This window comes from Pseudonaja textilis, chromosome 5 (assembly GCF_049901715.1).
Source record: "Pseudonaja textilis isolate UNSWEBS1 chromosome 5, rPseTex1.2, whole genome shotgun sequence".
NCBI classification, from domain to species: Eukaryota; Metazoa; Chordata; class Lepidosauria; order Squamata; family Elapidae; genus Pseudonaja; species Pseudonaja textilis.
The window spans coordinates 3997507-4011456 of record NC_141994.1 but is presented as its reverse complement, the minus strand read 5'-3'; the positions used below and the strand labels follow the sequence as shown (position 1 = coordinate 4011456).

General features: G+C 36.2%; 1 protein-coding gene across 1 annotated transcript in view; it reads right to left on the bottom strand.

The window, feature by feature from the left end:
- MDFIC (MyoD family inhibitor domain containing) overlaps window positions 1-13950 on the bottom strand; it is a 50663-nt gene that overhangs the window by 19194 nt on the left and 17519 nt on the right. Inside the window, exon 2 of the mRNA XM_026713152.2 lies at window positions 10724-10855. Coding sequence (XP_026568937.1) covers window positions 10724-10855 — 132 coding nt within the window. The remainder of the gene's footprint in view (window positions 1-10723; window positions 10856-13950) is intronic.

The window sequence follows — 13950 nt, the reverse complement described above, 5'->3', positions numbered from 1 at the left end:
CCTGTATTTATTTTTTTATCCTATATTCTCCCATACATTCAGTAACCATCCATGTGTCACTGATGTTAACAGAAGGATCATGAATACTTCAGCATTCGAGTCTAATGCTTTTTAAGTACAATGCTCCTTATGAAGCAGAGATCTTATGCTGTAAGACTGAAGGCAACAAGCCTGTGACAGGAGGAATGAAAAAATGAATGATAAGTTCAGACATGGAAAAAAGAAAATCTCCCCTCTCTTCCCTCTTTCAGATAGGAGGACAAATTCTTTTCACAAAAAACTCTCAGAAATGTAATAAAGAGCAAAGAGAAGATTAAAGGTAGTCGTACAAAATAGTAAGAAAATAATAAAGTTTTCTAATGATGTAGAAGGTCAATCAAAGGTCAATTTCTTGAAAACTCTGGCAGAGAAAAAAAAGAACTTTAAAATTATTTGTTGGCAGTCACATCCAAGGGAGGGAGAGCCCTGACTTACTATTGAAAATGTGCGTGTGTGTGATTCTTATAAAGTTTTCAACTACTCACCTGAATATTGGGAGTTAAATATGATTTTCATATACTGTAGGCAAGTATATAATATAATTTCCTGCAGCTGAGGGCAGAAGATCCCAGCTGAGTGGGATTAGGACATCTATTATTCTTGTATCTACCTGGCAGTTACATACATACCTAACTATAAAATTAGAATCCGAATTAAAATTTCCCAAAATGATGGGTTCTCTGGCACCTGCTTGAAAGTCCATGCTCTGAACGGCTCTGGAAGTCCATGTCTTTGAGTAACAATTTTTAATGCTTTTTCCTAAGGTTCAATCAGATTTTGCTTCTTGTAACTTAAATCAAGGCTTTCACCTTATTTCATGTATTTGAAAAATGCTATCTTATATACTCCCATAGTTGTGGTTCTTTAGGAATTGCATTATAAATCCATTCCTTAAGGCAAGAAAGTTTCCCATTCCAGGCTTGTGCTATGGTCCAGGGAAGAGTGCTTTCCTAAAGAATAACCAAGAGATGAACTTGCATAAGTTCCAAGGAAGTCTAAATCTTTTACAACATACGTATGTCCTCACATTAAGACATTTTACACAACAAAGTAACGTAATGATGACATCAATGAAATATGCATTCAGTATTCATAATTAGAAAATATTAACTTTGGATTTGTTTGTTAAGAGAAAGTCTTTCCAATTCACTACATAGTGGGAAAGATATGAGAATTCAGCAAGTCTCATGTGTAATATTTGTGACAAGGCAATTTTAGCTATAGTACTATGCAATTCTTATCTGCCGTTCATATCAATATTCTACAGTAAAGCATGAAGAAGCCCATGCAATGTATTGATTAATGTGCTACATGGACACTGAGAAACGCAGATTTTGTCTTTCTTCAGCTTTAGAAATTCATTGGGTAAACAAGCCACTCACTCATACAACCCACCTTGCGGTTCTGTTTAGTAGGGGAAATGAAAAAAGGAAAGGAGTCAAATCAAAAAGTGAAGGGTTTCTATGATAAACTGACTGACTTAAATAAGATTTTGACAGGTACTGATGAAAAGGTGGTTTAAAAAATGTATTGATATTTATTAGAAATTAAACTAGAAGAAGAACAAGTTAAGGAAACTATGATTGCTTGAGGGAAGAATTTTGGATATGGGATTGATCTAGAGAAATGGCAAAAACTGTGGTCTCAAAATTATAAAATGACAATGTCAACAGCATATAAAGAAAATTTGTTTAAGATGTTTTACAGGTGGCATTTTCCCCCCGACAAGAATAGCAAGAATATTCAAGAATAAATCCAAAAAATGTTGGAAATGTCATCAGACACATGGCTCATATTACCATATGTGGTGGACATGTGCAGATGCTAAAAAATATTGGACTAAAATCCACATGTGGTTGGAAAAAATGACAAAAAAGCATATAGATTTGAAACCAGAGATATTTTTATTGGGAATTTTACCTGAAATATATAGTAAAGACTTGAAATACCTGCTTGTAAACATATTAACAGCGGCTAGGATTGTATTTGCTAAAAACTGGAAAAATGAGAAAACACCATCACAGGAGGAAATCATTAAGAAAATATTGGAATGTGCTGAAATGAGTAGATTTGACATTTGAAATTAGAGAGCAAGATGATAAACTTTTTTATAAAATTTGGGATCTATTCTATCAATGGTTAGACAATAAAATATAGTAATGAAATATGTAGATTCTTAGAAAATAATAAATATATAAAGATGTATTCTTTTCTTATTATATCTACAAAATGATTTTAGGATAGATTTGGGATGATAATATGAACCGTCATAAAACAAATTAAGTAAAATATTATTATTTTGTAAAACACGAATGAATAAAAGTATAGTCAAATGATTGATTAATAATGATATTAATGTATTTAATATTTGATTGAAAATATGAGAGTATATACAATCTAATTGTAATTGAAGACTACGAAATGGAAGCACAAAACAATTTGTAAACCAACCGGCACACTGTATGTATATACGAGGGCTATCCACAAAATAGATTATGTTTTCATCTGTAGCAAGAAGGGGCGGAGTTAGCATGGCCATCTTTGGTCTGTGCGTCCGCCGCTCAGTCTGCATCTAGTCGTGCTAGTGGGAGGTTCGTATCATTGCCCATTACTTCACAGCAAACATTTGAAATGTGTGCTGCAATTGAAAATCCCACGAGTTGTGAGGTGCAATCAGTGATAAGGTTTTTGTTTGCAAAAAACCATAAACCAATTGGAATTTTTCGGCAACTGTGTGAAGTGTACGAGGACAACATCATCACTGAAGGTGGAGTGCGGCAATGGTGCATTAAGTTTAAAAATGGCCGTAACTGGAGACGAGACTTGGGTCAAACATGTGAACAGCGAGACCAAATTGCAGTCTATGGAGTGGGGGCACACAAATTCCCCCCCAAAACCAAGAAAATGTTTGCAAACGTTCTCTGCAAGGAAGATTATGGCGACTGTTTTTTGGGATAGGCAAAGTGTGCTTCTTATCGATTTTCTGAAACACGGTGCAACAATAAACTCTGAGATATTGTGAAACGTTGCAAAAACTTAGAAAAGCAATTCAGAACAAGCGTAGAGGAAAGTTAAGCTCAAAAAATTTGTTTTTGCATGACAATGTCCGACCACACACAACAAATCGCACTCAAGAAGTCCTGAATGCTTTCAAGTGGGAGATTTTTCCTCGTCTGCCCTACAGCCCCGATCTTGCACCAAGCGACTACCACTTGTTTCCGAGGATGAAGACCTGGCTTGGAACACAGCGCTTTGACGACAACGTGGAACTGCGGGCGGGCGTGACTGACTGGCTCAAATCTCAGGCGGCTGAATTTTGTGACAATGGAATTACAAAGCTTGTTCACCGCTATGATAAGTGCCTCAATTTGTTCGGTGAATATGTTGAAAAGTAGTATTTAAGTGTCACTTTCAAGTGTATATAATAAAAATTTTTCCTACACTTTGTTCTTTTTCTATCGCAAAACGTAATCTATTTTGTGGATAGCCCTCGTATATGGAAGATGGCTTGATGTTTTTATGTTTTGTTTGTTTATGTTTGTTTTAAAAACCAATAAAAAATTTTTTTTTAAAAGAACTATTACCACAATTTTTTTTTATTTAAATATTTTTTGTTGATCTTTTCCTTATTCTAGAGCTATGGTAGCTAATGTTTTCCTAACCAGGAAGTGGTAGGGGTATATCCTGTGGTCCACAGTTTTTACAAAACATCTACTTTTATATTTCAAATGCTAAATATGGATAATTGAATATATCATTACCACAAAAAATGGAAGGCTACTACATTGTCAGCTCACTCATTATTTAAAGTACAGTGTGGGCAGTTTCTTCTTATATATTATCCAACACCACATATCCATTGGAATTCCAATTAATGTGAAAAAGGTTAAGATCTTGACATCAAGCTATTTCTACTGCTACAATACAATGATTTTAACATATACAGTACGTGGAAACAATATTGGATAGAAAACTGCCCCCATAATGTTGAAGTTTGCCTCACATCTTGGAAAAATCACCTGCACTGTGTGATATGGACAACACTCAACCAAATTCGCACTGGCTATGATAGATGTGCAGATGCTCTCTATATGTTTGCTGGGTCTTATTTCAAGCCAGTATTGCAAATTTTAGTTAAGTAAAACATAAAAACAAGATAAAAACATCAAATCTTATCCAAGAAACAAAAGTTATTTTGTATTTATGTAATACATTCCTTGTAATAAAATTTAATCTACTTTATAATCACTACTTTTGGGGAGTCCCTTTGGAATCCTTGTATCTTCTCAGATTTAAGATCAGCTTGTACAGGGAAGCCCTTATTGAAACAATGACTGATATAAAAGTACATCACTGAAGTATGCTAATTGTGCTTTCTCATTCATGTATTGGTTTCCAAATTAAAGTCACTTTAAAAATATCACATTGTCTATGAATCAAAATCCCATGCATGATTAAAATCACTACCTGCTAACTGCCATTTTGTCTGATTGGAAAAACTTTAGCACAAATTAGCTTTTAGTGAGGCCTCTGTCAACTGTCCCAATAAGAATCTCTAATTATAAGAACTGATTTGCAATAGAGATCTCACAAAAGCAAACTAGCATATTTGTAATCATTGTATGATAAAAGATGATCATGTGAAGCAACCTTAAATGATTACCTCTCAGAAGACAATTCACTAATTCTTACAAATGGGGACTCTGCAAAAATAGCCACTTCAATTTCTCAAGTACCACAGAGAATTTGAATTTTTAAAATGTCATGACTTATCTTAAAAGGCATTCATTTTAGACATATTCAGATAGTTTAAATTTCTCCTCTTACTGAAGAGTAGACATATAAGATAGTAAAACGTGTTCGTCATAAGCTTTTCTTCTTCCCATATGGATGAAAACATGCCTTTTCAGAAAGAAAAAGGTATATGTTTAATGAAGAAGAGGATAAATTTGAAGCTGAAGTGATGGATGGCAGTGACCTTTCTATCTGTAAAACATCAGCATATAATAGGCTATTTAATCTTGAGAACTGGATTATTATTAATCAATTATTCATGACAGTTTGAATATATGGGAGATGCTTCTTGTTTTGTTAAATATCACAAAGCAGAAGTCCTGTTTGAGCAACAGAAAGATTAAATCTGAGTAAATGTACAAGATATTACAATCTTCAATGTCTACTGCTATTTCAACTAAGAGTATTTACCTGAAAGGAAGACTTAGATTACTTCCCAAATTAATTATTGTTATAACGTGAATGTAATCATAAGGTACTGAAGCAAGATAATGGAAGCAGATGAGGGAAGAGATTCGTATATAATATTCCTTTTTGGGAAGGAAACTGTTTTAAACTGTTTTATTTACAACAAACATAATATCTTTTATACCTTTCTTAAAGTTACAAAACAAACAGAATTGTAGAATACAGTCCTATATTTGCAATATTTTTTTTTTACAAACAAGGATAATATTAGCAGAGAATATATAATTTGCTTTAGCAGTAAACCTAACATTTTGGAAGTAAATATGTGTTTTGGTATGAACACTGAAACACCTTGATTCAAGTTTACTTACTAACAAAATATTATTTAGGAAATTCTAATTTCATACTTAAAATGGTCAAGTTCATCTTCACTTTATCACCGCAATGAAGTAAATATAAATGGATGACAACCATTACAAAAGTGCTGTTTAATTATCTGCTATAAATATTGTCAGCTCTTAGGGACTACATAGTTGAGATTTTTTTCATGAACACAAGTTAGTATTTTTCAAGAGTATGCTTATAATTGCATTCAGATTTTGTTCTACAATTTTAATTTTCTAAATGGAACAGTATTTTAAATGAAAGAGTAACAAATTCCTGATTGTAGCTAAGTAATATAATAGTACTGTATTAATAAAAATTAAACTTTATGGAATTTACATGAATATAAATGTTTCTCACTAATGTCCCTTGTATCTTCCTCAAGTCAAATAAACATCTCATCTATCAGAAAATAATGCTTCTCTTGCATCAAGAGACACAAAGACTCTGCATCAGTATCTTAATTCCAGAGTTGTGTGAAAGTGAGATAGGCAACATATATATTTAATAAACAAATAGATAAAATTGTTGAAAAGCCATTCATACAGTTCCTGAGCAAATCAAAAGAAGTATGAAAGGCCATTAGAATCAAAAGTAAGACTATATACTATATCTCAATCAAAGAATACTAAATGAAGAATTTTCAGAAAGCAAGGAGGTAACTCAGAAAGCAATTTATAACAGCAGCCTAGACAGGTCTTGCAAATCCTCCACTTAGAGACAAACAACCTACTCTCCAATAAACAATTTGGTTTAAGAAAAAAACTATTCTGTAATCTGCAACTCTTACACTGCAAAAACATATGGACTACACAACTCGATCAGGGCAAAGCAATAGACACAATCTACATAGACTTCTGTAAAGCCTTTGATTCAGTGGTACACGACAAACTACTACTAAAACTAAAATCTTATGGTATTCATAACTGGATAGAAGCATTCCTGTCAAACATACAACAAATGGTCAAAATTGGGAGCGTCCTATCAAATTCTGTACCTGTCAACAGTGGTGCCCCCCAAGGCAGTGTTCTAGGACCAACTCTTGTCATACTCTACATAAATGACCTCTGTGATCGTATCAAGAGCAACTGCATTCTCTTCACTGACGATGTAAAGCTATTCAGCATCACAGACTATACTGCTACCCTTCAAAAAGACCTTGACTATGTATCAGAATGGTCAAACAAATGGCAACTTCAAATCTCAACAAATAAATGCTCTGTCTTATGTATTGGCAAAAAAAATCAGAAAATAAAATACAAGCTGAATAATCAAGACCTTGTTGATGATCCAAACTCTGTCAAGGACCTTGGAGTACTCATCTCTAATGATCTAAGTACTAGAGCCCACTGTAACTACATAACCAAAAAGGCATTAAGAGTTGTTAACCTAATCCTACATAGCTTTTTCTCTGACGATATCACACTACTAACTAGAGCATACAAAACATTTGCTAGACCAATACTTGAATATAGCTCATCAGTCTGGAACCCGCATTATGTATCTGATATTAACACAGTTGAGAAAATCCAGAAATATTTCACAAGAAGAGTTCTCCATTTCTCTACTTGTTGCAGAATACCTTATGCCACCAGACTCGAAATTCTAGACCTAGAAAACCTAGAACTATGCTGCCTTTGGTCTGATCTAAGTATAGTATATAAAATTATACATTGCAATGTCCTACCTGTCAATGAATACTTCAGCTTCAACCATAACAATACAAAAGCACACAATAGATACAAAGTCAAGGTTAATTGCACCAAACTTGCTTGCAGGAAATACGACTTCAGCCACAGAGTGGTCAATGTCTGGAATACTCTACCTGACTCTGTGATTTCTTCCCCAAACCCCAAAAACTTTAACCTTAGTGTTATGTCTTTGGGACTGGTTGGGGTTCCCAACCAGGTCCGTTCTTTAAGCAGGAGCACCAGCAGCTCCCATTGGCTGGCTCCGTTTGACAGTCGGCTATAAAAGCCGGCTGTTGGGTTGAGCCAGTTGTTGTTTGCTAGCAAGTCTGCCTGTTAGCTGGTAGACGCGACAACCCTCGTTCTTTGAATAAAGCCTTGTTGATTGCATGCTCTGGTCTAAGCCTCTCCTTTCCTTAAACTACAACACTTAGATTGTCTATTATTGACCTCACCCCCTTCCAAAGAGGTCGTGTAGGGGGTGTGCATAAGCGCACCAATGTGTCTACCATCCCTGTCCTATTGTTTCTTTTTATTTTCCATTTATTTATTTTCCATTTATCCATTTCATGGATTCATAACTATGTTTATACTTATACCTGGAAATAATTACAGCATAAAATTTAAAAGAACTTATAACAAAAAAGCAATAGTTACAACTATGTAGATGGATAAACAATCCATTCAGGAGAAAGGAATATTCAGTCATGACTGTATCATTAAACAAAAAGATTAAAAGAACTGTTCTATTCCTACCCATGCTTTGTTAACGGATCAAAAATCTAAAGTACTGACATTTTTCTTTAATGCTATTTTCACCACTTCTTGCATATACTGTTTTTGGCAACAACCTGAAACTAGTTTGCTATTTTCTTCTCCGAGGATGGTTTTGTTTTGTTTTTGGACTTTCTGGTATAGCTACAGAAAGCTATACTCCTGAGATTTTCTCATAATTTTCAATTCACGTATTAATCAAGACCATCTTTGCTTGACTTTTTCAAGAGTACTACTTACTTGATAGTATCGACTTGCATTCAAGCTGGATTCATACATGAAATAATACAATACATGAAATATTGTGTTAAACATTTACATTATTCTATAAACCTAACATGAATTATAATACATATCATTTAATATATTCTGTGAATTTTGATTTGTCTCAGCATTTCACAAGAACAAAAGCTCTATCTTGATGAAATACTTCTGCACTTGTTACTCACAATAAAAATATTGTTTTGTAAATTAATGAATCCCTAATCAGAACTGAATCCAGATGAAAGACCCTTCTCTTATGTAAGAGGTGTCATATTGGCCAGATTCTTGGAACAAATAAGTTCTTCTCATGTTCTGTTTACGCACATGATCTACTGTAAAGCCTACATATCAAAACACTTTCTTGTGTGCTTCATTTTAATTTGGCATACCTGAAGGAAAAGAATACTCACGTGCGAATGCTATTTGTTGATTTTAGTTCAGCATTCAACACAATTATTCCTCAGCATTTGGTGAACGAACTATGTATATTAGACTTTAATACTTCTTTTTTGTAACTGGATACTTGATTGAGTACGCATTCCCCATAGGTCCGTGTCTAGAGTCCATTATTTACCAAAGACAAATTCCTTGTATGTCCAATCACATTTGGCCAATAAAGAATTCTATTCTATTCTATTCTATTCTATTCTATTCTATTCTATTCTATTCTATTCTATTCTATTCTATTCTATTCTATTCTATTCTATTCTATTCTATTCTATCCCTGTTCACCTTGATGATCCATGACTGCTATGCTAAATCTGTTATGAATCATATTATAATGGTGGGTCTTCTCTGGGATGATAATGAAGATTCTTATAGGGAGGAGGTGAAGGCTTTGGTGGACTGGTGGAATAAAAATAACCTGGTTTTGAATGTTAACAAAACAAAGGAAATTCTTGTTTATTTTAGAAAGAACTGACATAGCCATACACCACTTTGTATCAAGACTGCAGTTGTGGAGGTGGTCAGTAGTATTAAGTATCTGGGGATGCAGGTAATTAACAGTCTGACTTGGTCTCTTCATACTTTATCTTCAGTGAAGCATGCAAACCAATGTTTGCATTTTCTGCATCGGATGAGGAAAGCCCATCTTTCTTGTTCTGTTCTAGCTACTTTTTACAGAGGCACGACTGAGAGCTTGTTAACAAACTGCACCACTGTTTGGTTTGATGATAGCAGTGCATCAGACAGAAGGTCCATACAGAGAGTGGTAAGGACAGCTGAGAAGATTATAGGAAGCTCGCTTCCCGTTATATTGCTTATAAGGGCTATGTGTTTAGAGCTCAGAGTATTGTTAGAAACCCCATAGACCCACTTCATGGTCTGTTTCTGTTGCTCCTCTCTGGGAGGAGTTTCAAAGTATCTACATTAGGACTACCAGATTCTGTAACAGCTTTGTTCCTTATGCCATCCGTTTTGTAAACTCACATGTATATGTATATGTTTGAACTAGACTGTGATGTTTCTCTGTGTCATATATGTGTCTGTTTATGGAAATATGCATAATGGTTATCTTTTGAGAGCTGACTGCAACAAAATTTCCTTTTAATGTCTGTTGATTGATATACATTTCAAGTGACAATAAAGTTTTTATTCTATTGTGTTCTATTCTATCTACTGTAGAACCTACATATCAAAACATTGTTACCGTAGATGTTACAATCCTTTAATGAAATTCCAAAGTAATTATTCAAAATTCTTCAATTGCCACAATAGTATTGCTGCAATTGGATTTGTTCAGCTTCTTATTTGAAACTTAAATGATAACATGATATATCTTTCTTGAAATATATTCTAGTTATCCTATAATGCTCCTGCATACACCAACCAATGAGGCTATACCTAAGCCTTAGTTTGTTTTAGTTATGTTTTATTGCCAAATATACATAACAGAATGGATCATCCAAATGCAAAAATAATGAACCTGGTTTATAAACAATAATGATGGGTTTACACATTGCTCTAAACCACAAACAAATAAATCCTGTTGGAGTTTAACAAGATATGTCATCTCAGAAAATAACCAGAATTATATAACACATATTGCTGTAATTATCTATCTACCAATCTAAATTACAATGTGGTTTGTTTGGTTAGGGTAGAACAGTATGTGAATTTAGTCATTATGTTTTATAAACGATTTATAATTCAATACAACATATGAAGCTTACCAAAATCACCAGTATAACTTATTTGTGATACCATTTCTCTTCTTTTTACAAAAATAATTCTTCGGAAGAAATTTGATATATTTGATAACATATTGTAGTACATTAATAGCCTATAGGCAGTTTACACTGAAAACTCCCTCCACCCCCCTGTCCCCCCCAAAAAAGGAACAGTAGCTTTGCTATTTTGTAAATACTTACTTCTAATGAGATTACCATCACTGCAATTACCCCATATGGGCTGGTCTTGTGTATCTGCTTGTATGTTTTGATTACGTGACTGTTCTGGCCCTCTTAACTCTCCTACAGTTGCTTTGTCGTCATCCTTGTTTTCTAAGAATCACAAAATATTAAGGTATAGTTAACATTTTCTTGTTCCATTTTCAAATTCACTTCAAGAATTTCCAACAGGATCAAAAATTTAAAAAATCAATTTAAAATGGTAAAGTGACATTTTAACGTTTCAATTACCATTCGTGTTTCAAAATTCCAATGTAAAACACATCCTACAATCCACGTGACACAAAAAAATACAGACTTTAGACCCAAAAGATAAAGACTTTGCCACATTGTGAAATATACTAAATGGCAGTACGAATCAGTATCCATACATCCTTAGTATTAGTCCTTTACATCAAATTTCGGATTTTAGTCTAAGAAAAAAGGAATCCAGATAAACATTTACTGTGATAAATGAGTTTCACCAATTAATGGACAGATAGATCTTTAGGAATTTATAACCGATACACTCCATAAAGAATAGTTTTCCACCAAACTAAAATTCAATCTACTACAGTTGGCAGGGGCCTAGATTCTGCACAGTAGCACTGGGGATTTGTTCGAAACGCGTGTCTAATCCACCATAGTTTTGTTATATAACAAATGCGGCAAACCCTTTGCATAGCTTATTCCTTTCCCTTTTAGTATTAAACTGACAACGGGCCACACAGTTTATGGATTGTAATTTCAGTATAGACCTTATATAGATTTTAGATTTTTTAATCCTGACTTTTTTGTTTTTATAAATAACTAATGGTGGCAAACATATCTAATACACTTTCCTCCTATTTTCCCCACAACAACCCTGTGAAGTGAGAAACTGGCCCAAAGTCACCCAGGCCTCTAGTAAGACTAGAACTCACAGTCTCCTGATTTCTAACCTGGTCCTTAACCAACCAGATCTGTCCCCTGCTGCATGTAGCATCTTTCCATCCAGTACCACATCAGCCTGCCAAGAGAAGGCGCATTAAAGGGCGTGAATGAGAATGGGAATGGGAATTGATTATTGAAATTGTTTAAATAAAGCAGTTTATTTTATTACTCATGTTTTGTGTCTATGGTCTCATATCTACTGTTGCATATGAACCCAAATCTTTCAACTTTGATCCCTGAATGCAAGAGCATTCAAGGTAGACAGCTGTAATTTTGCCATATTCTGCAAGTTTGTCCTTTCCTATTTCCTAGCCATTCTTTGCAAAGTTTAACATGTACGTGTACACTTCAGAAATTAACTCAGTAACAGAAGAATTTAAGGAGCTGAAATTAACACTCACGGAACCCAAATTAAAGAAAACTATTATATATTACTTGAGGGTAACCCACACTAAAAACAAGGAGGCATTGGTCAGGACAACACCAAGACACCCTGAGACATCAAAATATTCTAGTAATAATGTTAACCTTGGTCTGGGTTAGTTCATAGTCAACATGTCAGCCAAAATTCAACTATGATATTCCTTGTCACTGGTGTTCCTTTTGATAAACCTGAATCATAAAACCACAGAACGATAGAGGCCATTTAGACCAATACTAAATGCAATAACCCAAATTAAAGTCTAGCTCTTGCTTGAATACATCTAATGAAAAGCAACCATCCTATCTCTCAGTAATAGCTTTGACTCTCAAACTATTCATACTGTCAGTAACGTGGTCTTTTTTTCTAATATTCAGTTAGAATCTGATATTTTCTAGTATTCAGTTACAAACTGCTTTACCTTAAGACCCATTATTCAATGGCACATACTTTAAAATTAAGCAGAGAGAACAAATGTTTCAGGGTTTTTTTTTTCCTAACCTCAAGATCTGAAGAATATCCACTTTAAGTTACCTGTTCTAAAGGCTAAACGTATCTACTGTGTTTCTCCCCATATAAGATCCTAATTTGGGGGGCTCTAAAATAAGCAGTAGGGCTTATTTTCAGAGGAAGTCTGAATGGGTGTTTTCCACATACAGGCAGTAATGAACGCAGGGGATGATGGGAGTGGGAATGCTGCAACCGCTGACCCAGTTCTCTCTGTCTCACCATCTGCTTCCCACAGCCACAAGGGCCAAACTCTTGGCACGCCCTGGCCTCCACCCATCCTGCCTGCTGGCCCTGCTGCTACCGGGATACTGGGCGTTGCTCGGGCTGCTGCTATGAGGCAGAAGGCAGTGAGGTGTTTCAGGATCACCTGCCACCCTGTACTTCTGCCTGCTGCCAATGCCACCATGCATCAGAACCGTCTGCCTCCATTAATTCAGATGTCAATCCGTCGCTCGTCTGCAGCTGTGACAGGGCAGAAGACCGCGTAGGGCAGAAGGGCGCACGGTGCCATCAGGATCACCAGGCCTCTGCCAGGCTGCTGGGCCTGTTGCATCTGCTGCCGTTGGCCTTGAAGGGGCTCTTCACCCTCCGGGCTGTGCTGCTCTCAGTTGCTGGGCTGTCCTTGGCCTGGCACAGGGTGAATTTGCCCAGATCTACGATCTCCAGAACGTCTCCCTCCCACCACCAGCCTGCTTTCCTACTGGCTTTGCAAAGCAGGCACGGGGCTGCTTTTTTGCCTCTGCATCACCTGTGGCTGCTTTGCTGTCATCACCTTGGCCTTCTGCCCATCCTGTCCAGTACCACCACCACAAGATGAGGTGAGGCTGGTGGCAAGAGGTAAATCTGCCTCACTCCACCTGCCAGATAACCTGCCAAAATCGTGCAGAGCAAAGAGCCCCTGCAAGGCGTGCAGCAGCAGGCACAGCAGCCGGCCAGAGGCAGGGGGGAAGGTGATCCTGCGCAGTGCAGCCTTATGCCCCATTGCAGCCACAGACAAGATGGTGCGCTGGATTGACATCTAATTTTATGTAGGCAGGTGATTCCAATGTGTGGTGGCACCAGCAACAGGCAGAGACATGGGAGGAACTGGTGACCCCAATGCACCACATGGCTTTTTGCCTCGTCACAGTAGCAGCCTGAGCAAAACTCAAGTTCCAGGCCTGGTGGCACACAAACCATGGTGGCTGCCTCATTCAGAGCCACAGAACCTTCAGCTGAGAGATTGCCTGGGCAGGGTGGGGAGGCTAGTGAGAGTGCGCCAGAAACACCTCCAGGTGCCAGAGAGATGGAACAAGAAGCTCCCTGCCCTCACTGGCTCAGCCGATCCATGGAGCAACAGTTAAGG